Here is a 23,102-nt window from a genome sequence, read left to right on the forward strand (position 1 = left end):
ACTTCCTATCAGTGTGATCACTTAAGCAAGCCACTTAACAAATGCTTAGCCCTCACTGCTTTTCTGTCATGGAACTGATACTTTGTATGGATTCCAAGATAGAAAGTAAGGATTAAAAAAAATACTCTTTTAATCATACTCGAACCCCACTATGGTTCTGTGCTCTTTTAAGAATCCATTGGGTTTTGTGTTTTGTCATGTATTGGTTCAATCTCCTTTTTCTAATGTTTATTTATAAATGTATAATCTTTTGGAAATTTTGGTGTTTATCTTTCTAATTTTAGTATCTTCTCTATTTACCTGCTGGTGCTCTAAGTTTTAGGCTAAATTCTGCTCCCTTGGAAATCTTTGGTTGTTTTTGCTCTTTTCCCTTAGATTCTTATTCCTCTCCCTCTGATAGAGGGTATTTCCCTAGAGAGAGATCACAACATTGTCTCAGTCTCCTCCCGTGTTGGGGAAATTTACTTTTCACTGTCCTTGATCCTTGCTTCCAAGTTGCTCTTTGGAGGACAGAATTAATTCTATTTGGATTCCAGTTTTCTTTCAGACTCAAGTGTAAGCATGCATAACATCCTTTTCTTCCCTCTTTCTCTGTTCTTTACTTCTTTGGCTGGACTGATTCATTGTCACTTTTTACAAAGTTGGGAACACTAGGAAGAATGTTCTTGGTTTTGAAACCTTGGAGTTCCCTAACATAAGGGGCCATTCCAGGAATGAGGAAGCCTGGTAAGAGCTTCCTACTTCCCTTCAATTAATAAGCGAGGCAGAATGAAAATTCATTACTTGTTGAACAAGAATGATGATGCAGTGATAGGGTATACAACATCTAGCAGCAGGAAACTTGAGTAAAGCCCAAAGTACAAGTCCATGAACTATTGATATCTGTAACATGAAGACTAGTGGGTGAAGGGAGTTGAGTGAGCACTTAAGGAGTAACTTTCTCATTGTTGAACTTCTTGCTTTCTTTTCTTCAATATTTAGCCGTAATTATTCTAAATGTGAAGCATAAATCCTTATATTTCTTTTTCTTTTGCATGTGAGGACTAGGGAAAAAAATCTAATCCTCAGAGGTTTGTAAGCTTTTATTATTTGTCTTTTGAAATGTATCACAAGGTTTTTTTTTTCTCTTTTAAAACAGTTCCTGCCAAGTCGTTTTTGATTCTGATTGTAGTTCCTTGGTTTTTGCAAGTTCCTGAGCTATTCTTTTCTGACTATTTGTAGTGTATATATATTATGTTATGTTATGTTATGTTATGTTATGTTATGTTGTTATGTTATATTATACTATATATGTGTGTCTATTTTGTTAACTCTGACTTTCCCTTGATATTCCTTGATATCTTTAGTTTAGAGTTTCTTTCAAGAGATGGTGATAAATTAATTCTATACTCATTTTGCCTTCTGGTTCTAACAGATCTGACTATTTTATTGCATAATTTGAAATATAAGACCCAAGATTTTTTAGTTGATTATAGTTTTTAGGGAGATTGAAGAGTCTTTAATTTTCTCTCTTAGATCTGTTTCCTAGATCAGTTACTTTTGCTAGTATATTCCATGCATTTTCTTCTCTTTTAATTTGTTTATTTTGTTCTATCTCTTGTTCCCCTCACCCCCACCCTCTTGAATCACTGAGTTCTCTTTGCTTCCTTCTAATTTTCAGGTAGTCTCCTATTTAGATAATTTTCCCCCAGAATTCTTATTTCACTTATAATTTCACTTTCAAGTCATTCAATTAATTTCTTCTAGCCAATTGTAGTCTTTGTGGTCAAGTATTCTTTTCCTGAGACCCATCTTGTTCATGTTAAAGAGTTTCTTCTTCCAAGTTTCTCTTGAACCACAGTATTTTTAAGAATTATAGGGGCAGCTGGGTAACTCAGTGGATTGAGAGCCAGGCCTAGAGACGGGAGGTCCTAGGTTCAAATCCGGCCTCAGACACTTCCCAGCTGTGTGACCCTGGGCAAGTCACTTGACCCCCATTGCCTACCCTTACCACTCTTCCACCAATAAGTCAATACACAGAAGTTAAGGGTTTAAAAATTAAAAAAAAAAAAAAGAATTATATATGTTCTTCCATTTACTGATTTAGATCCTGATTTCTGACTTTGTATCAGGATGACATTTTAAGTCACTATATGAACTGGAAATGCCAGCAAATATACTTCTTCGTGAGATTTCTCTGCTTTGGAATTTTAAAGTCATATTTTTTAAATGCATTGGACAGTTAATTACATCCTGTGTTGAAATCATTCTTCTATCATATTTCAGAAGTTAAAAACTATATGGTTATGTATCAGAATTTTTCATATTTTTGTTGTTTTATGTTAAACTAAGTTTCTGGAGGGCAAGAATTGTGTCTTCTACTTCTTTGTCACTATCCCGACCTAGTAATGTCTTGAACATAGAAGGCACTCAAATATTGAATGAATAAACAATTTTTGAATACATTTTTAATATCTACAAACAAGTCTGTCTCTTTCCACTGTAATATGCCCTCCAATCACCTGCCAAAGTCATTTGCCTAAAGTATAGTCTGACCATGTCACAACTCTTCCCCGCCTCCTTTTCCCTGCCATAAATCCAAGTTACCCTATTACCTCCAGGATCAAATATAAAACCATCTGGTTTTTAATGCTTTTTACAACCTGGTCCCTTATCACCCTTCTAGTTTTCTTATATTTTCTTTTTCTCCACATACTCTTTAATCTAGTGATGGTGGCCTTCTCATTGTTTCTTTCATATTATACTACATCTATCAATTCTATACTTTTTGATTTTCTATCCTCCATGCCTAGGATGCTTTCTCTCCTCAAATCCACCTCTTAGTTTACTTATTTTTTAAAGATGTAGCTCAAATCCCACCTTCTGCAGGAGGTCTTTCCCTGTCTTTCTCCAGTTTCCTTTTCTTCTACCTTCCCCCCCCACTTTCTCTCTGGAATTGCCTCTCATTTGCACTATATATAATGTACCTTATTGCTTAGATGTTTCTTCATTAGAATAATTGAGAAGAAAACTGAATATTTTGCCATTTTTGTGTCACCATAGCTCTTGGCTCATATAAGTGTTGATGGTTGACTGATAACCCTTCAATGGATAAATGCTATTCTAGTCTACTCTTCTTTTGGTTTTATTTTAGAAGGAAAAAAGAGAAGGAAGAAGAAAAGGAGGAAAATTACAACTGAAAGAAACTTTCAGAGGCCACTTTCCTCTTCACCCCTCCCCACACATATACATCATTCTTGAGAAGCCAGTGCTTAAAATTTTTCTTTCTCATAAGACAGACCTTTTATTTTTATTTTATTCTATTGAAATTATCATCTAATGTTTATACATAACTTGTGAACTTCTTTCTCATTAGAAAAATAATCTAATCTTGAATGAGTTTGACAATAGAAAATTACAAATACCTCAGCCAGGATATTATTCCATGACACCAAGCTGAAGAGCTTCCTCTGGGGGACTTGAACAGCAAGCTCAAGGGCATTAATAAGTAGATCATCCTCAATCTGGTTGCCAACCACAAAACTGATGCAGCCCTTCCAATCAGCCTGTTTGCCAAGTGAAAAGGAATATTTTGTCATAACCATCTCAAGAGGTCTTCCATCTAATAGGGAAAGAAGAGGATGGGGAGAGTAGTGGGGAAAGCCCTGGATTGAGATTTAGAGGATATGAAGTCAAATTCCAGTTCTGCTATTTATAAGTGGGATAGAACAATGGCAAGATGGATAGAGCACTTGACTTTGAAATTGGGAAGACCTGAGTTCAAATTCATCCTGAACATTTTACTGGCCTGAGACAAGTCCTGCTCTTTCTGGGTCCTAGTTTTTTCATCTGTAAAATGGGTCTTTGTTTTCTCTTTACTTTACTATCTTTGAATATGGTAGCTCAGTGCTATGGGAAGATGATTATATTTGGAGCTATAGAGTCAGAATTGGAGCTATAGACTCGAGAATGGAAGAGACTTTAGAGTTTATACAACACAGTGAAAAAAAGAACATTGAGTGGTGTCATCCAGCCTCTGCTCAAAGGTCTCCATTAAGAAGGATTTGAATAAGCTCCTAAATCAATTGTCTGGTTTGGAGGGCTTTAATTATTAGAGTGTTTTTCCTGAAATCAAATTTATATGTCTTTTTTTGCTACTTCTAGAAAAGAGGTATCAAACTCTTACCTCAAAAAAACTTCCAAGGATGGTTTGAACCAGATTAAAATGTAATTGGAGGGTTTTGATCACTGAGAGAGATCACTGACCAATGAATATGTTGGTTATTGCTAACCTGATAAATAAATTGATTTCCTTACCCCCTCAGTGTAATTGTGAATATTGAAAAGTTTAACAAAATTGAAAAAATATATAATTCGATGAAGATAATATTAATTTGTGGCTTTCCAAATCATATGTGGGCCATAGGGATTTGAGTCTGATACTACCATTCTAGAGCAAATCAATGATTTCTTGCAAAATACAAGCCCTTCAAATATTTGATGACAGCTATCTGCCCCCCGGCTGAGTCCTCTCTTTTCTAGGCTAAACATCCCAATTTCCTTCAACCAGTCCTCATAGAACATAATCTTGAGATCCTTTTCATTTAGTTTGACCTCTCATGGGTATTTTCCATATTAATGAAGCCTAATGTTAGGTTTCATTTTACAACCACCACCATCAAAAACAACAGCAAACTCACCAAGAGATTCATTTTACTCCACATGTGAAGAAGAATATTAAAGTGAGAAGAGAGTTCAGCATCATATAATCAGGAATGGAAAATATCTTGTGCAAAGTTCCAGTGGAAAAGGAATACCCTCTGACTTTTTGTTAATAATGATTAATAATAGCAATAACAACAATAACAAGAGCACAAGTAGTATTAGTAGTAATAATATTTATAATCTTACAGTTTACAAAAAAAAACCCTTTAGAAATATTAGGTAATGTCTCACAAGTATTCAGGGAGCGAGGTGCTATTATTATGCCTAGTTTTGCATATGAGGAAATTGAGGCAGATGGGAGGTTAAGAAACTCCCAAGGTCACACAAGTGTCTATGGCTTTATTTGAACTCAGGTCTTCCTAACTCCATGACTAGTGTTCTATCTACTAATTAGGACAGAATATGGATCTCATAGAGATAAAGGGGACTTTAATATTAGAACAGTCAAGATGGTAAGCCTTGAAAGATACAAAGTCATGATAGAAAGGTATCAGGAGGAAGCTTATTAGAGAAAGGCAATAAACTACCAAATTACATTAATCTCCCAGTTCCTCACTGTCTACATCTAGCCTTGGGCTAATAACTATAATCCTTTAATAAGCCAGAAGTGTATCAATTATAGTCTAGTGTGCTCTGATTAATTAGAAAATAGATTTAGAATCAGAGACCCTCTGTGTAAACCTTAGTTTTGCTACTAATTGTCTATTTGATGTTGACCAAATGATTCTGAGTCTCATTTTTCTCACCTATAAATGAAGGGGCACTTTTAGATGTCCTGTTAAGAAGTCTCTATCTAAAATTCATGGGGCTGACCCTGAAGTCTACTGTAAATTATTCTGATTCAAAACAACCACAAGAGGGCAGAATGAGGCCAAACATCTCAGCTCTCTCAACTAGTAGAAAATGCCTCCTAATAAAGATTGAATTTGGACACTAAATAGTTTTCTGGAATTATCTTTTAGAACTATATATATTATTAGCAAATAATTTTTTTAATATTACATACACAAGCTGGGCTAAAATTTTCATTTCAGTATGTGAAATACTTTAACCATAGACAACTCTTGAAACCGCAGGACCCGAATTCAATTTAGCAAATATGACAGCCAACATTTATAGAGCATCTTCACGTTTGCTAAATGCTCCACATTCATTATTTTATTTGAATCTCATATCATCCCTATGAAGAGAATTCTGTTATTGTAATCCCCATTTTACAAACGAGGAAACAGATTTAGTTAGTTTAGATGACTTGTTCTATGTAGAGGCAGGATTTGAAACTGTGTCTCTTCATCTCTTCCCCTGATCTTTCCAGCATACCACACTGCCTTTTATTCCTTCTTAATAAAATATAATTCTCTAATTTACCACTCCTCAAAAAGTCTTTCCAGAGTCTATGGTATGTGAGCTCCAATGTTTGTTTGAATTAGAAATAATTCTCCAACCAATTATTTTACAAAATTAATTATGTTCATTTTCCTATTCATTATTTTTCCCTTCCTTCTGCTTTCCTGTCTTAATTATTCTTGATTTAGATTAAGTAAAAAAGTCACGAGTGTAAAAAAGTATTGAACTCAAGCTAAGTTTGAACCCTAACTTTGCCACTTACTGCCTATGTCTCTTTGGAAAAGTCATTTAACTTCTTTGAGCTTTAGTTTTCTTATTTATCAAATGAAAGGGTTAGACTAGATGATCTCTCAGGTCCCCATTCTCCTCTAAATCTTTGATCCAGTAAAAACTTACTGAGAGTCCTATACTAAATACTGTAGAAAGGAAGACATATAATCAAATGGCATGATTTCTGTCCTTAATGGGGTTACAGCTGAACAAGGGAAACATCAAAATGTTTTAAGCCACCCCCAGGTTCTAAGATATTAGCATAAGAATGTTATATTTCCTGGGCAATCTCCTGATGAACTAGTTGTACTTGTTCCCCCAAAACAGTTCTCATTTGAAAGTCACCATTAAGAACGGCAAGGTGTAGAGCTAAGGAATCCTGGGAGATTTAGATAGAATTAGAGATAGAAGTCACAACAACATAAAAGGGGTGGTTTTTCTCCTCCAATGCCAAGATTTCCTCTTTCATGTTGGAGAAATTTGGATTGAGCTCACAGAAGGCTGAGTTCTCAGCATGTACTGCATTCATGGGAAGTATTGCTCTTTTTTGGTGTGATTACCTTTGGGTAGGTCCAATGGGAACACAAAAGAAGCAAGAGACTCCAGAAGTCAACGAGAAGGCAGAGACAGCAAGATGGCATGTGCACCAAGCTAGGGTTATGGATACTCAGGTGGGTATTCAGTGACAGTCACTGGGAGGAGATGTTAAGAGATGAAGTATGACCTCAGAGCCTCCAGAATCCAGGTTGTGAATGCTACTGTCATAAGAACTGGATTCAATGAGATGGAAGAGAGGTGAGACAAAATTCCCCTTTTCCATTTCCCAGCCCTGTGGGAATGGGGACCAAGCACTTCTTTGGGAATGTTCTTTTTCCCTGTGAAGACAGTGCACAGGGAACAATGAAAGAGGCGAGGGGGAAAAGAATGGACTTTGGAAAATTCACACTAACACAAGTAATTGTGACATGACATAGTAAAGAGGTCACTAGTTATGGAATCAGGATGTCCCTAGACACAACCACTCTATGACTCAGTTTCCTTATCTGAAAATTAAGTCATTAGATGACTTCATGCCTTTTCAGGTCCCTTATAACCCTGCACCTATGATTCCCTGATTGATTTTAACTTTTTACTTCCAATTTTACTTTGCTAATGTACTTTAATCTATATGTATGTGAATACTCCCTTTGGGTCACAGAAGTTGTGATAGTCCTTAAGATCCTATGGCATGACAGTGATCATGATACAAATGAATTATAATTTTTATGGGATTAAATAATATATTTGGATTAAACAAGAACCCAAGGAGGCATTAATAAGAAAATCTGGAATACAATGGGACCTTGGAGAGCTTATCTGTGTACATGAAAAGAGATTAAAAAAGGACTCAAGATTTACAGCTGCTAGGTCCTGTTTGAAACTGGTCAGTTATTTGAGCTGGTAGCACAGAGGATAGAATGCCATCTGATGGCTTACCCATATTAAGTAGCCCAAACCATCACTCAGACATCCTTCTCTTTGAGCCAATGGACAAAATAAGTGTTCTTATGAGTGAAGGACACATGCACTACCATCTTTACACAAGGAAAATCTAAATGCTATCTCATTATCTCTATGACACGATCCCTTAACCTTGATGAATCACAATTTTCTCATCGGTAAATTGGTGGGCTAGACTGATTGTTTATATTTACATAGGCAAACCATACCAAAAACAAGCTCCAATCTAGCAAGCAGCTCAGAGGAAGGAAAGCATGTGTATTTATTTATGACACTTTCCTCCTTCCTCAACTACTTTAAAACAACAATTTTTATTTCATTCATTACTGAAAATTTGTTTCATAGATATAAGGTACTACAGTCTATGCACAGGATTTTTGGCAATGAAAAAAATTGGAAAATGTCCATTTTTAAGCTCAACTCTATTGCCTACAAATTTTTATCTCTCTTGTTATCATCCGCTTTCCTCTATACCTGATTTATAATCTCAGTTTGTGGAAAGAAGGGATGGAGAGAGGAACATCAGATCACAGTGATGGAGGCAATTTGGTTTAGTGGACCACCTCATAGCCTTTGAGCAGAAGAACTAAGTTCAAGCTTCAGTTCTGTGCCTTTCTAGGTGGGACCTTCCATAAGGATACTTATCTTTATGAACCTCAATTTATCCATCTATAAAATAGGAAGAGGCCTAAAATGAAGACCAGATGGAATAGTGTATATAAAATATCTCCTAACCATAAACCATCTTATAAAGGTAAGTTCTTCTTACTATGAAGGATAAGTGGTAATGGGATGATATACATATACACACCCCTATACATATCTTTACAAGCCCTGATCAACAGTGTCAAATTTAATGAAAATTACTACTTTATTACCTTCAAAGAATGGAATTTTTGTAATGATAGGAAAAGGAATCAATTCAACTGTCAAAGGGCAAATCAGAAATTCAGAACTAGAGTGGAACAGCTCAAATCGATTTGCCATTTCTAGTTTCTAGTGGTAAAATTAGTAGTATGAAGATGTGGAAAATAGAAACTGAGTATTCAGGGTTATACACAGTTCCTGATCTATAGTAGGTACTTAATAAATATTTATTAATTGATTGTTGTGTTTTTTTTTAAAAAAATCTTTTGTTTTTGGGATACCTTAGCATGCTTTTGGGCAAATTACTAAAATCCTTGAAACTTTAGTTTCTAAAGCTCAGTTCAATTAAATAATTAAATTAACATTCATTAAACAATGAGTAAAGAGCTCTGCTAGTTGTTAGATATACAGAAACAACAAAAAAAACCAATACAGTAATTCCCTTCAAAGAACTTAACACTTCAAGGGACAGAAGGGGTGCCACATTTAAATGTATAAATTGAATGTGCAGAATACCCAAATATCAATTTAGCAGTGATTCATAATTAGAAATGGCTATCAATGATTCCATTATCAAGACGCTCAACTTTGTCATAGCTTCCTGCTGTTGGAGCTATCATTGTTACATCTTCTTATTCTTCCTCCCCACCTTTTAATCAATCCTTTCTCCTCTGCCTCCTACTGTTAGAGACCCATTTTATACATATTTAAGTCACAATCACAATTTTAGTAGCTGCCACCCACTTAGGATTTCTAAGGAAAAGTTTCCAGCTCCTTCACCCCCACACTCAGATGCATTTTATAAAATTTCTTGGGTTGGACTACACTAGTGGTGCCAAATTCAAATGGAAAAAAGGGCCACAAAACCTTATATAAAGTTCTCTCTGAGCCACATATTGACTTAGTTTTAAAATGTAATATTATCTTTGTTTTATTGTATTTTTATTTATTTTGTTAAATATTTCCCCATTTCATTTTAATTTGGTGTCGACTACATTGGGGAGTGTTGCTGCATCTCGTCTAGACAACCTCCAACAGGGGTTTTTTAGTTGGGGTACATAAAGTTATTTAAAAGAAAATATTTTTATAGCTATATTTGAGTATTATGGGCTTCCTTTGTAACTTTATGTATTTTATTTTATGCATTTAAAAATATTATTCTGAAGTGTCCACATAAAGACTTCATCAGACTGCCAAAGGAGTCCATGACCCTTAAATGGTTAAGAACCTCTACTATAAAATAATGACATTGTTAGAATCCTAACAAACACAGAAAGATGTAACTCAGTGGGCCTCCAGAAAGAGTACTTTTTATCCAAAAGGGGAATAAGCCAATCTGAAAGGTAATGAATGGGTTGCCCATTTCTGGAGGTCTTCAAGCAAAAGGTAGGTGATTGCTCATTTAAGATATCTGCTGTTAATTCCATTTAGTAATTGTTTGGACTAGTAGGAGTTCTCTCACAATTTAAGATTCTGAGATTCTTTAAGGGCACATTCCCAGAAATAATGCACCAGGTGGCAGCACTGTGTTTCTTTTAAATTCCCAAATTGGAAGAAGAAAGCATGGGCTCATTCATGTTCTCCATAAAGAACAAGAATAGTGAAATAAATGTTTGTCCACCACTGTGGTTTCTTGACCTACAAAGCTGTCATTCTTCCAAGTAATGATTGTTTTCAAATGCCTAAAGACTGAGCAAAACCTTTATACAACAGGGAATGGTTTTGGAGAAAACTGGATATAAACCAGGTTTGGCAAAATTATAGACTCTACTCTTTCCCCTTTGGGATGTATACCCAGGAGGCTAATCCTTTCTGTCTTGATAGACCTTATTCGAGACATTGCATCACTGGGGAAGCATAACACAGTGGATTTGAAGTCTCCAAATCCTGGCTTCCAATTCTCCCTTAGCCACATACAGGCTATATGAGATTGGGCGAGTTGCTATCTCATTTCTAACACTGAAGAAGAGAGGATTCAACTCAATGATCTTAGATGTTAAGTCTGACTTGAAATATATGATCCTACAATCTTAGATTTCAGAATGGCAAGAAGAGATTCCTGGGACAAAGAGTGCAATGGCTGATTAAAGAGGGTTGGTCAAAAGCACCAGTGTTAATGACCTTGATAGAATAGTTCAAAATTATAGGGATGAATTAAGATTTATAAAACTTGAATTATCTCATTTGTTCACACAGCGATTCAGTTTAATGAACAAAAAGTCCATGGAAAACCTGACTATGTTTGCTCATAGTGGTTCAAGACCTGTGACTAGACTGAATAGGCAAAAGGAAACATAGGGATAAAATAGATGGAGCGAGGGGAAATAAGCCCTAGATTTGCCCAACAGTGAGTGCTCTTACAAGAATAAAAAGTCTCCTGGAGGGAAAGATTCCTAATTGTTCCACCAAAATGGCACAGAGGAAAAAAGTGAGGGACTTGGAGTTAGGAGGACCTGAGTTCTAAACCATGCTTCAGAAATTTATTCACTGTATGATCGTGGGCAAATCCTAACCTCTGTCAGCCTCAGTTTCTTCATCTGTAAAAAGGTGAAAACAGTACCTCCCTCAAAGGTTGGTCTGAGGATCAAATGAGAAGTATTTTACCAATCCAAAGGTGTTATTATAAATGCTCATTGTATGGGTTTGTTATTTTCTTAAATAACAATAACTCAAATTTATGTAATACTCTATTGCTATGAAACACTCCTATTTAGTAAAATACAATTCAGCAAGAATTTATTAAACCTTCTATATAACACTGAGCATAGATAAGAGCAAAAACAAAATCACAGTCTTTGACTTCAAAGACCATTCAAATCTTTTTGCAGAAAGGCCCACAAATAAATGCAGTACAAAACAGAATGTGACAGGGACAGAGATCCTGGCAAAGGAGTTTGGGAAAATTTGGTGAGCGAGAGAATAGCTTCAGTTAAGAGAATCTCAGAAGGCTTCAAGGAATAGGAGATACCTGATCTGGATCTTGAAGAAGATTTCAAAAAGCCAAAATGAGGAAGAAATTTGATCCAAGCAAGGAGAAGGTCTATATAGTGCATAGAGGCAGGGAGTGGTCAGATAAGCTTAAGATGAGATCAAGGAATATGATAGTGGATTTATGGTTGTGGCTGTGGATTCAAATTCAAACCTTACTATTTACTACTGGTATAACCTTAGGAAAGTCACCTAATTTCTATGGAGTTCAGTTTCCTTATCCAGGAAATAAGAGGATTAGATTAGATCAATAGTTTAAAATTTTCTAGTCTCAGGACTCCTTTGTACTATCATTTTAAAAAATCCAATTTTCTTTTATTTTCAGATACATTCTTTACCTCTTACTTCCTAGTTCCCCGAGTCCCTTCCTTTCGAGAAAGCAAGAAAAATAGAACCCAATATAAATATACACTCACACATATACAAATTCTATCTATTACAAACATATGTAAAAATAAATAAATAAATAACACACACACACACACAGATCGGGGTGTGTGTGTGTGTGTGTGTGTGTGTGTGTGTGTGTGTGTGTCTCAATCTGTACTCTTGAGTCCTTCAACTTTCTAGATGTGGGTAGTAATATGCTTCCTCATGAGTCCTTTGGAATTAAGGTGTCATTGTGTTAATCAAGGTTCCTAAGCTTTTCAAAGTTGTTGGTTTTTACAATATTGGTCTTATTGTACAAATTACTCATCTTGTTCTGCTCACTTCATTTGCATAATTTTAAATGAATCTTCCCAGATTTCTCAGAAATTATTCCCTTTCTAATTTCTTACAGTACAAGAGTTTTCCATCATCTTTAAAAATCATGACTTCAGCCATTCCCCAACTGATGTGCATCTCCTTAGTTTCCAAATCTTTGCCACCATGAAAAGGCTGATACATATTTTAAAACCTTTTACCTTCTGCCTTGGAATTGTTTCTAAGGAAGAAGGGTGGTAAGGGCTAGGCAATGGGAGGTTAAATGACTTGCTCAGGGACACACAGCTAGGAAGCATCTGAGGCTAGATGTGAATCCAGAACTTCTCATCTCTAGGTCTGGCTCTATATCCACTGACTCATCTAGCTGTCTCTGGCACAATTTTTTTTTCTTCCTATGGAACCTTTTCCATTTTTTATCCTTTTAAACTCTTAAAAATTATTGAAGATCCTCCTCAACAAGCATTTTTGTTTATACAGGTTATACATATGTTTACACACATATATATATATATACATACACACATATACATATATAGATACTTATTCTATATTTTTGTTGAACCATCTTATTATGATGATTAAAATAGTTTTGACTTTGAAGACCCCTGAAAGGTCCTCAGGATTCCTATGTCATTCTTTGAAAACAGTTGGATTAGATTATGTCTTAAATCCCTTCCCTCTCCAAATCATGAATTTATAGTCAACATTGATTGGTACAGAGAATCCATGAAAAATAATCATTAGAAATGAAGCTAGGAAAGTCTATTGAAGATGGACAAGACCACAAGCCAATAGTTTTTTGACTCCAAGTCAGTGTTATTTCCCCAGTTCCAGGTTTCCTATCTTTCTGTTGGATACAACACCAGACTAGGAACCAAGAAGACCTGTTTCAAATCAAACTGTTGTTGTGAGGATCAAACTAAGAGGATATGGAGGCTTCAGAGGATATTGTATTTGAACTCCAAGATACCTAGATTAAATACCTATTAGCTGAGTAACTCTGGGCTAATCATTAATGCTTCTCATCCTCTGTAGAGGAGATAGTTGAAGTCAATGGCTTCTGACATTACTTCTGGTTCTAAATATGTATTCTATGGAATCTTTCAAGCACTTTGTACACTTTAAAGTGCTTTACAAATACTAGCCATTAATAGTAACTCCACAGACAAGAGTCAAGTATACTCAAGTATAAATGACATTCCAAAGGCAAGTCTAATTTTAAAATCTTAAATTTAAATTTGAATTTAATTTTTTAAATTTATGAATTTAGGAACCTTGGAGACTATCATGTCTGACTGTTTCATTTTACAGATGAGAGAAATACTTATTGATTTATTGATTGAAACGTCCACTATAAGTTAATTACAGATTATATGTTAACGTCTTTGTTAGAAGATAAAAGTTGAGAAATTCTATATAGATTTAAAAAAGGCCTTCAAGATGAGAGAGTAACTGGTGGTATGAGAAGATAAGAATTCTTGGCCTGCCTGGAATCACTTCTCACCTGGCTTATTTCTCAATTTGAGACTTTTCTAATTTGACTTCTCCATCATGCCCCAGGAAACTCATTATTAAGATAAGCTCAACAACTCATCAGCTTTGGTATTTTACCTCATCACAACTGTCTGTCTGTTTAGAGGGTGGGGCCATGTCTCCATTTTAAGAATAATGGAGTGGGAATAAGAGTAATTAAGAGATTTATCCCAGGCACATAGATTAGTAACAGGAATATCTAGAAATTGAAACCAGGATTTCTTGCCACGTCTGTCACTCTTTCTGTTATACTGCTCTTTCTCTTCACTATTTTGCATAGTAGTAAGATCAGACCTATTTTAGCTATTTCTTAAACTATTCCTTGTATAAAATCACCGGTCACATGAAATCACCTATTTATGTCTGCCATGTACTATAGCTTGGGTTAATTGTACTTTCACTTCTTACGAATAAATATTCATTTAATTCTAATTATTCTCCCTACAGATTTCTTGATTTTATACTCTGGATTTTTGAATGAAGTGATCTTGCTAGTAATGTCTCTCAAGTAATATTCCAGGATTTGTAGGCATTGAATGTTACCAAGAGAATACTGGTGTTAAAGAGATGGGCGTTTGCTGCAATGAGCCATCTGGAGACATTGAAAGCACTGGGCAGTTTTCCAAATGTAATCCTGCTCTATTGCTGCCTCCTACTCCATTCTTGGCCCAAATTCATTATATATTTGCATCACTTGTCCAAGATACACACATTGGGGGGATTATTCAACACACTGCCCATCCAGCTGTCTGTCTTAATCTGGGTAAAATGCATTTTTTTTATCCACTTTGTTTTTCCAGCATGGATGGTTAGACTAATCTCTTTAGCATTAATGTGGTTTCATTGAGCTGCTTTGTAGTTCTCTAGGGATAAGATGCAATTAGCATGATGTCATCCACGAATAGAAACATCTGGAAAACTTGCCATCAGTTTGAAGTCCTCTTTTGCTTGGGTCATTCTCCAGGACATTGGCAAACACCACTGGTTAAAACATGCCTTCTTGTGTCATATCTCAATTGACATCAATGTTCAATGGAATGATGAACATCGAACATTGCTATCTCTCTGGCATTTTCTACCACATAAACTTAAATTGTTTAATATTTTATGAGAACCCTCAAAGTTGCTATGAGTTCTACCAAACTAAATTTTCTTTAAAGCAACTCTCTCTGTCTCTGTCTGTCCCTCTGTCCATTTCTCTGTCTTTCTCTGTCTGTCTCTGAAGTAGCTGTTACACATTTTAGTCAGTTGTGTGACCATGAAGGTGAGATCTACCATAGAAAATCAACTGCAACACTACCTTTTCCACCCCTTTTCTTGATTGTTTTTTAACCCTTACCTTCTGTCTTAGAAATGAAATTGACCTAGTTGTGAATAATTCCCTTCATATTAGAAATTAGCTTCTTTTACCTCCAGAACAAAAATTCTGCAGATTTCTCTGCCTTTTTGCACTTAAGCTAAATGTGACTACATCATCCTTCATATTAGATTGAAAAATAGTATCTTGCTAAACAATGATAGGTTTGCAGCAAGAGTAAATGGAAAGGGCAGCTGGGTAGCTCAGTGGATTGAGAGCCAGACCTAGAGAAGGGAGGTCCTAGGTTCAAATTTGACCTCAGTCACTCCCCAGCTGTGTGACCCTGGGCAAGTCACTTGACCCCCATTGCCTACCCTTACCACTTTTCTGCCTTGGAGCCAATACTCAGTATTGACTCCAAGATGGAAGGTAAGGGTTGTTTTTTTTTTTTAAAGAGTAAATGGAGATAAATATGGCTGAAAGGCTAAAGTCTATAGAAATAACTGCTTTCCTTGAAGTGCAGGATAGACTTTTGGGACACTCTGAATGAGAAGTCCCTTTCAAGATGTGTCAAAAGTAATTTTCATTCTAAAAGAGATCCTTCCACAGCTCTGCATGTCTTAATGTTACTGAATAAAGCTTCTGCTGTTCATATGTCCCTAAGCATGAGAGATACGGTCTTTTCCACAACAGTGAAAAGTTGTGGAGAAGCTTAAAATTTGTGTCAGTTTGATGAATACCGGCATGGATGAAATCATAGATCTTTCAAAATTATCAAAGTATCATGTAATAAGTCCTGTGGGGAAGACTTAATCTGAACCAAGACAAAACAAACTAAAAATCTTTCAAAACATAAAAAGCCAAATATTTATGTGAAAGTCAGTTAATTTGTAAAATGGGTTTCTCTTCAATGAGGAAACAAGTCTGTTGACTGGCATCTTTCAACAACATTTTTGATTTCTGCAAGAAAGTTCTTAATAAATACAAAGTTGTAAGCATTCCTTGATCTTTTGATGAGCCTATGGTCTCACTGATGTGGGTATTCCTTTCACCAGGACAGATCAGAATCCATCCATGCAGCCCATGAAAGAAACTTGCTTGCATGACACCATGAAAATTCTTAACTTATGTCGTCCCAATGTTAGGGGAGACATTAGTCCTCTTAGCCTTCCTCTTGTCATTGAAAGTCTATAATAGAAATCATCACCATCAACAATATCTCCTTTAAATAAAAAGGTTAACAAAATGAGAAGATAAATTGCCCTCACTTTTTTAGGTAGCTTGATAGAAGAGAACATTACTAGCTTGTAAGATCTTTAAAGAGAAGGAATATGACTTATTAGCTAGGTGGCACAGAGGACAGAGTGTTTGGAGTTAGGAAGGCTTGAGTTCAAATCTACTCTTAGACATTTACTAGCTGTGTGACCCTGGGCAAGTCACTTCATCACACTGTCTGCCTCAGTTACTTCCTCTTCAAATAGGGATAATAATAGCACCTATCTCCTAGAGCTTGTGTACAGACACAGGTATGTACCCTTTTCTTTGATGCTTCAAGATTAACTTTGGATTTTAAAAAGGGAAAGTTTTTATTTTAAATTTGAAATTACAAACTAACTAACCCTCTGATTGAATTAAGAACCGACAAAGGCTATTGCTTATCATATGTACTCTGATGCCATCCTAAAGGTTTTGTGTCTTCCAATTGGAGAGATTTTAAGAAAGGAATTCTACTAAGAGCAAAAATTTGGTGGAAATTTTTTTTCTGGGGAATCCAGAAGGAGAAGGTGTATGTAAGTCCAGCTCCTGGCTCTCAGTTCTCAGCTCCCAGCCTAGTTCTTGGAGGCAGATAGGAGAGTGCCAACGAGGGCGATCTGGCTCAGGGTTGTCTAGGGAAGCCCTAGAATGCACACATGGTGAGGGACTGGTGAGGGGAGCACTGGGTTGCCTGAGGTCTGGCTGTGAAACTACCACAGCCAGCTTGGGAAGGAGGTTGCTAATGCCAGCCACATGTGGCTGGTGCCTTCTTTCTTCTGACTTGCTTTCTGAAATTTAGTAAATGAGGTATTGTCTCTAGTGAATTTTAATCTTAACAGGTTGTTGTGAGGATCAAAAAAAGAAAATGTTTGTAAAGCACTTAGCTGCCTGGCACATAGTAGGCACTCTATAAATGCTAGATAATAATATTATTTTTACAATTATTTTATTACCTGTGGAACATTATATAATAGCTTACATGTTATAGGAGCTTAATAAATATTTTGTTGAATAAATTTGAACTTTAGCCATAAACATATATGATGAATGCTTATAAATAAAAATCTCAAAAGAAGTATACTGAGGGGACAGCTGGGTAGCTCAGTGGATTGAGAACCAAGCCTAGAGACAGGAGGTCCTGAGTTCAAGTCTGGCCTCAGAAACTTCCCAGCTGTGTGACCCTGGGCAAGTCGCTTGATCCCCATTGCCTGGCCCTTACCACTCTACTGCCTTGGAACCAATACACAGTGTTGATTCCAAGATGGAAAGCAAAGATTAAAAAAAAAGATGTATACCAATTAGTTATAATTGATTATAAATATTATTTTATAGTATTATGAATTATTTTAGTCATAAAAATAATATTGCTATTATTACATAAGACCCATGACTTTTCTTGTGTAGGGAACTCACTCTTAAGAATCCAGATCCGCAATTGCTATAGAACTTAAAAGCTAGGGTCTCTTAACCTGGGACCCTGGATAGATTAGATTACTCTATGAACTTAGAGAGGGGAAAAAAACCCTACCTTTTTATTTTCACTTGTAGCTACTGAATTTTTGCATTTGTTCAAACACACACACACACATACACACACACACACACACACACACACACATACACCATGACTCTAAGAGAAGTTCATAGATTTCACCAGATTGCCAAAGAGATCCATATGACACAAAGAAAGTAAAGAACTCTTGTGTAAAGGGAAAGCCAGCAGGGATCATAGGAAGATGGTGGAATAATATAGGAAATTACCTGGCTTTCCCAAATTCTTCTCCAAATATAATTTAAAATAATGCCTCAAACTGAATTTTAGAAAGGCAGAAATAATAAAATTTAGATTAAGGCAATCATCCAGTTTAAGAAAACTTAGGAGAATGTTAGGAAAGATCTGACCTATCTGTATTCTAGTCTGACCTGGAATGAAATACAGATACCATAGTCTCACCATTCTGCAGGCTTCAGAGTACCTATGTTGTCAGCATAGTTTCACAACTTTTGCTCCTTTGGTGGTGGTTGGGTATGGGTCAGGCAGCTGATCAGAGAAGATTGTGGGGCCACTACTGGCTCTAGATCCCAGGCCCAGACTTGTTGACTGGACAAGGACAGTGGCTGCTGCTGTGTTTTTAGGATCACAGAGAAAGAATTTGCAATTTGTGTGTATCTGTGCGGGTGGGGGAGAGCAGGTGGGATTGTGGGGAGGAGTTGTTGTGGATCAATTTAGTGGATTGAAGTCCCTGAGTTCATCCATAAACCAAAGTATGAGCCAGAAGGGTAGTGATATCCTCTTGCCTTGGATCATAACAAATTAGGAGAACCAAATTCAAAGATTCCCAGATAAAGCTCTTCAAACAAAATGAAAAACCTGAAACCTGATATATTATCCCTTTTAGAGTAGAGTCTGACCCTTACCTAAAGTTATCAGCAAAAAAAAATCTGTTTTAAAAAAGAAGTAAACAATAGAGAAAGAACCTGGTCATAGACAGTCACTATGGAGATAGAGGAGATTTGGGTTCAAACGCAAAAGACAAATGAAGTGAAAACAGCTGCTTGTAAAGCTTCAAAGGAAAGCCAACTCTCCTCCTCCAATTTCTTGGAAGATCTTTAAAAGGCCTTTAAAAATCAAATGAATGAGGTAGAGAGAAAATCAAGATAAGAAATGAGTAATGCAAGAAAATTATGAACAATTAGAAAAAAAGGTCCAAAAACTTAAAAAAAAAACTCCTTAAAAGTTAGAATTAGGCAAGAGGAAGCTAATGATTTTCTCATCAAGAAATAATAAAATAAAATCAAAAGAATAAAAAAAAACACAGAAAAGAACATGAAATATATCATCAGAAGAACAAACAACCTGGAAAACAGATCAAGGAGAGACAATATAAGAAGTACTGGACTATCTGAAATTTATGATAAAAAAATTCTAGATATTATACTTCAACATACAGTTAAGGAAAATTGTCCTGAAGTTTTAGAACTAGAGGGTAAAAAAAGTTGAAAACAATTACACTAATAATTGCCTGAAAGAGATTTCCAAAATAAAAAACTTACAGGAACATTATAGCTATGTTTCAAAACTCTCAGGTCAAGAAGAAAATATTATAAGCAACCAGAAAGGAACAATTCAAATATTGTGGAGCTACAATCAGGGTAACACAAAATTTATCAGTTTCTACATTAAAAGATGTAAGGGAATGGAACATGATATTCTGAAGAAAAAAGGAGCTGGATTTGTAACCAAGTATAACCTACCCAGCCTTTTAGACATTCTTGAAGAAAAAAATAGAACTGAACAAAAACATTTCATTTTCAAATATAAGAATTAGAAAAAAATATAAGATATACATGAAAGACTGATCATAAGGGCTTTAATAAGATTTTACTATTTAATATCTTACATTGGAAATTGTATTTGTGACTCTGAATAATATTATCATTATTAGGGTAGTTAGAAAGAGTGTAGATAGATAGAGGTTTTAGGTTTGAGGTGATTATGATAGGATAATCCTAAAAATTAAATTGGGCAGGATGAGGTAAAATAAAGCAGATTAGATATGAGCCTCTTTTTCATTTCATTTCAACAAAAGTTGACCATATATTAGACCATAAAAACCTTATAATTAAAGGTAAAAAAGCAGGGCTATTAAGCATCCTTTCAGATCACAATACAATACAAATTACATTTAATAAAGAAATAAAGAGACATAGAAATACAGATTTAAAATTAATTGGAAACTAATCTAATCTTAACAATGAGTGGGTCAAAAACATCATAGAAACAATAAATAATTTTATTAAAGAAAATGATAATAATGAGACAACATGCTAAAATGTGAGATAAAACCAAAGTAATAATCAAAGGAAAATGTATATCTTTAAATCTGAACATCAGTACAATAGAGTCAGAACAGATCAATGAATCAGATTTGCAAGTATGAAAACCAGAAAAAGAACAAATTAAAAATCCCTAATTAAACACCAAATTGAAAATCCTGAAATTTAAATATTAGATTAATAATTTTAAAGTCAGAAAATCATTGAAAAACAAATAAAACTAGGAGTTGATTTAATGAAAAAACAACAAAACTGATAAACCACCGGCTAATAAGACATTTTTTAAGAGAAAGAGGAAATTACTATCAAAAATGGAAAAAGTGAATATACCATTAATGAAAATGACATGAAAGTAAATATTAGGAAGTATTTCACCCAATTAAATTCCAGTAACTTTAACAATCTAAATGAAATGAAAGTATACTTACAAAACTATAATGCCCAAATTAACAGAAGAGGAAGTAGAATATCTAAGTAAAATATTTTAGAAAAAGAAATTGAACAGGTCACAAATGAATTCCCTATGGAAAAAAATCAGGACCAGATGGATTTGTGAGTGAATTCTGCCAGAGATTTAAAGATCAACTAATTCTAATATTAAATAAATTGGAAAAGTAGATAGAAAAGGAGTCCTACTAGACTTCTTTTATGAAACAAGTATGCTGCTGATATCTAAACTAAGAAGAGAAAAAAGAAGAAAATTATAGGCCAACTTTGAAAACTGATGAATACTGATGAAAAGATCCGAAAAATAATATTGTCTAGGAAACTATAGTGATATTTCACAAAGATTACATATTGTGACCAAGTGGAATTTATGCCAGGAATGAAGGGCTGGTTCTATATAAGGAAAATTATTAACATAATTATATCAATAACAAAATCAACCAAATCATATGATTACACCAATAGATGCAGTAAAAGCTTTCAACAAAATGCAACTCCTTATAAAAAAAAAACAAAACCATTTGAATGCATAGATTTAAATGAATTTTTCTTTAAAATGATAAGAAACATGTACCTAAAACCATTAACAAGCAGTAGTTATAATGGGGATAACTTAGAAGATTCCCCAATAAGATCAGAAGAGAAGCAAGAATACTATTATCACTTCTATTATTCAATTAGTTTGGGTAGAACACCAAGAACAATAAGGGAAGACAAATAAATTGAAGGAATCAGACTGGGCAATGAGGGGAAAATACTATCACTTTTTATGAACAAGATGATGAAATACTTGGAAAACTCTAGTTTCAACTAAAAATTAGTTGAAAAAATATAAACTCATATAAATCACCAGTATTTCTATACATTACCATCAAAATCATGTAAGAAGAGAGAGGTAGAGATATTCCATTTAAAATAACCATAGACAATATAAAATACCCAGAAGTATGTCTGCCAAGAAAAACTTGGGAACTATTTGAACATAATTATAAAATATTTTAATACAAATAAAGTCAGATTAAATAACTGGAGAAAAATTAATTGTTCATTGGTGAGTTAAGCTAATATAATAAATGACAATTTAATTTAAATTTATATTCAATGTCATCTCAATTAAATTACCAAAAAAAATTAAACTTTATAATAAAGCAGTATTTATCAAAACTAAATGTTTCTGACCAAGAAATATAAAAATAGATTACTGGAAGAGAACAAAAATATAACAAACAGTAGTAAAAGATTATTGTAACTTTGTGTTTGACACATGTAAAGATCTAAGATTTAGAGATAAGAATTCACTATCTGGTAAAAATTATTGTAAAAAGTGAAAAGGAGTCTGGCAGAAACTGTCAAAAAATATCTTACCCCATTTAAAAGGAAAAGATTCAAAATGGATATATGATCTATACATAAAAGAAGATATCATAATCCAATTAGAAGAACAGGAAGCATATTACCTATCAGATTTATGGAAAAGAGAAATATTTGTAAGTAAACAAGAGATAGAAAGCATTGTGAGATATAAAATGCATAATGTTTATTCCATCAGATTAAAAAGGGTTTGTACAAATAAGCAAGATTACAAGATTAGAAGGAAAGCAGTAAGTTAGGGAAATTTTACAGACAATTTATCAGACAGATGTCTCATATCTAAAATAAATAGAGAATCTTGTCAAATACATAAGAATATGATGAGTTGACTATAATCAGAAATGAAAACATTCAGGACAACTCCAAGAAGTTCAAGATGAAAAAGGATAACCACTGTCATACAAGGAACAGAGTACAAATGTAGATTGAAACATACTGTTCTTCACTTTACTTCCTCCATGAATTTTTCTCTAGTGTAAGCAATTCATATCTTGTTTCACAACAGGATGAACAGAAAATTGTACTATATGATATTTGTACAACTTATATATCATTCTACCTATCTTCTTGGGGAAGGGGAAGGGGTGTGAATAAAAGAATGAGACAGACTGGACATAGCTAACAGTTTGTTTCTCTTACATACAAAACATATTTGTTATGATTTATTACATATTTATAATAAATCATGTATTATGTTGCATATGAAAAATAAAAATTAATGGTAACAAAGATGAGGAGGAGGAGGAACAGGAACAGGAGAAGAAGAAGAAGAAGTGGAAGGAGGAGGAGGAAGAAGAGGAGGAGGAACAGGAGGAGGAACAGGAGGAGGAACAGGAACAGGAGAGGAGGAGGAGGAGAGAGGAGAGAGGAGAAGGCGAAGAAGACGGAGAAGGAGAAGGAGAAGGAGAAGGAGAAGGAGAAGGAGAAGGAGAAGGAGAAGGAGAAGGAGAAGGAGAAGAAGGAGTGGAAGAAGAAGAAGAAG

The 23,102-nt window shown here is 34.8% G+C and overlaps 1 protein-coding gene across 1 annotated transcript in view; it reads right to left on the reverse strand.

The window, feature by feature from the left end:
• SPAG17 (sperm associated antigen 17) overlaps positions 1-23,102 on the reverse strand; it is a 260,151-nt gene that overhangs the window by 220,109 nt on the left and 16,940 nt on the right. Inside the window, exon 2 of the mRNA XM_044675536.1 lies at positions 3,405-3,545. Within this exon, the coding sequence (XP_044531471.1) occupies positions 3,405-3,545 (141 nt within the window). The remainder of the gene's footprint in view (positions 1-3,404; positions 3,546-23,102) is intronic.

Source organism: Gracilinanus agilis, chromosome 4 (assembly GCF_016433145.1).
Source record: "Gracilinanus agilis isolate LMUSP501 chromosome 4, AgileGrace, whole genome shotgun sequence".
NCBI classification, from domain to species: Eukaryota; Metazoa; Chordata; class Mammalia; order Didelphimorphia; family Didelphidae; genus Gracilinanus; species Gracilinanus agilis.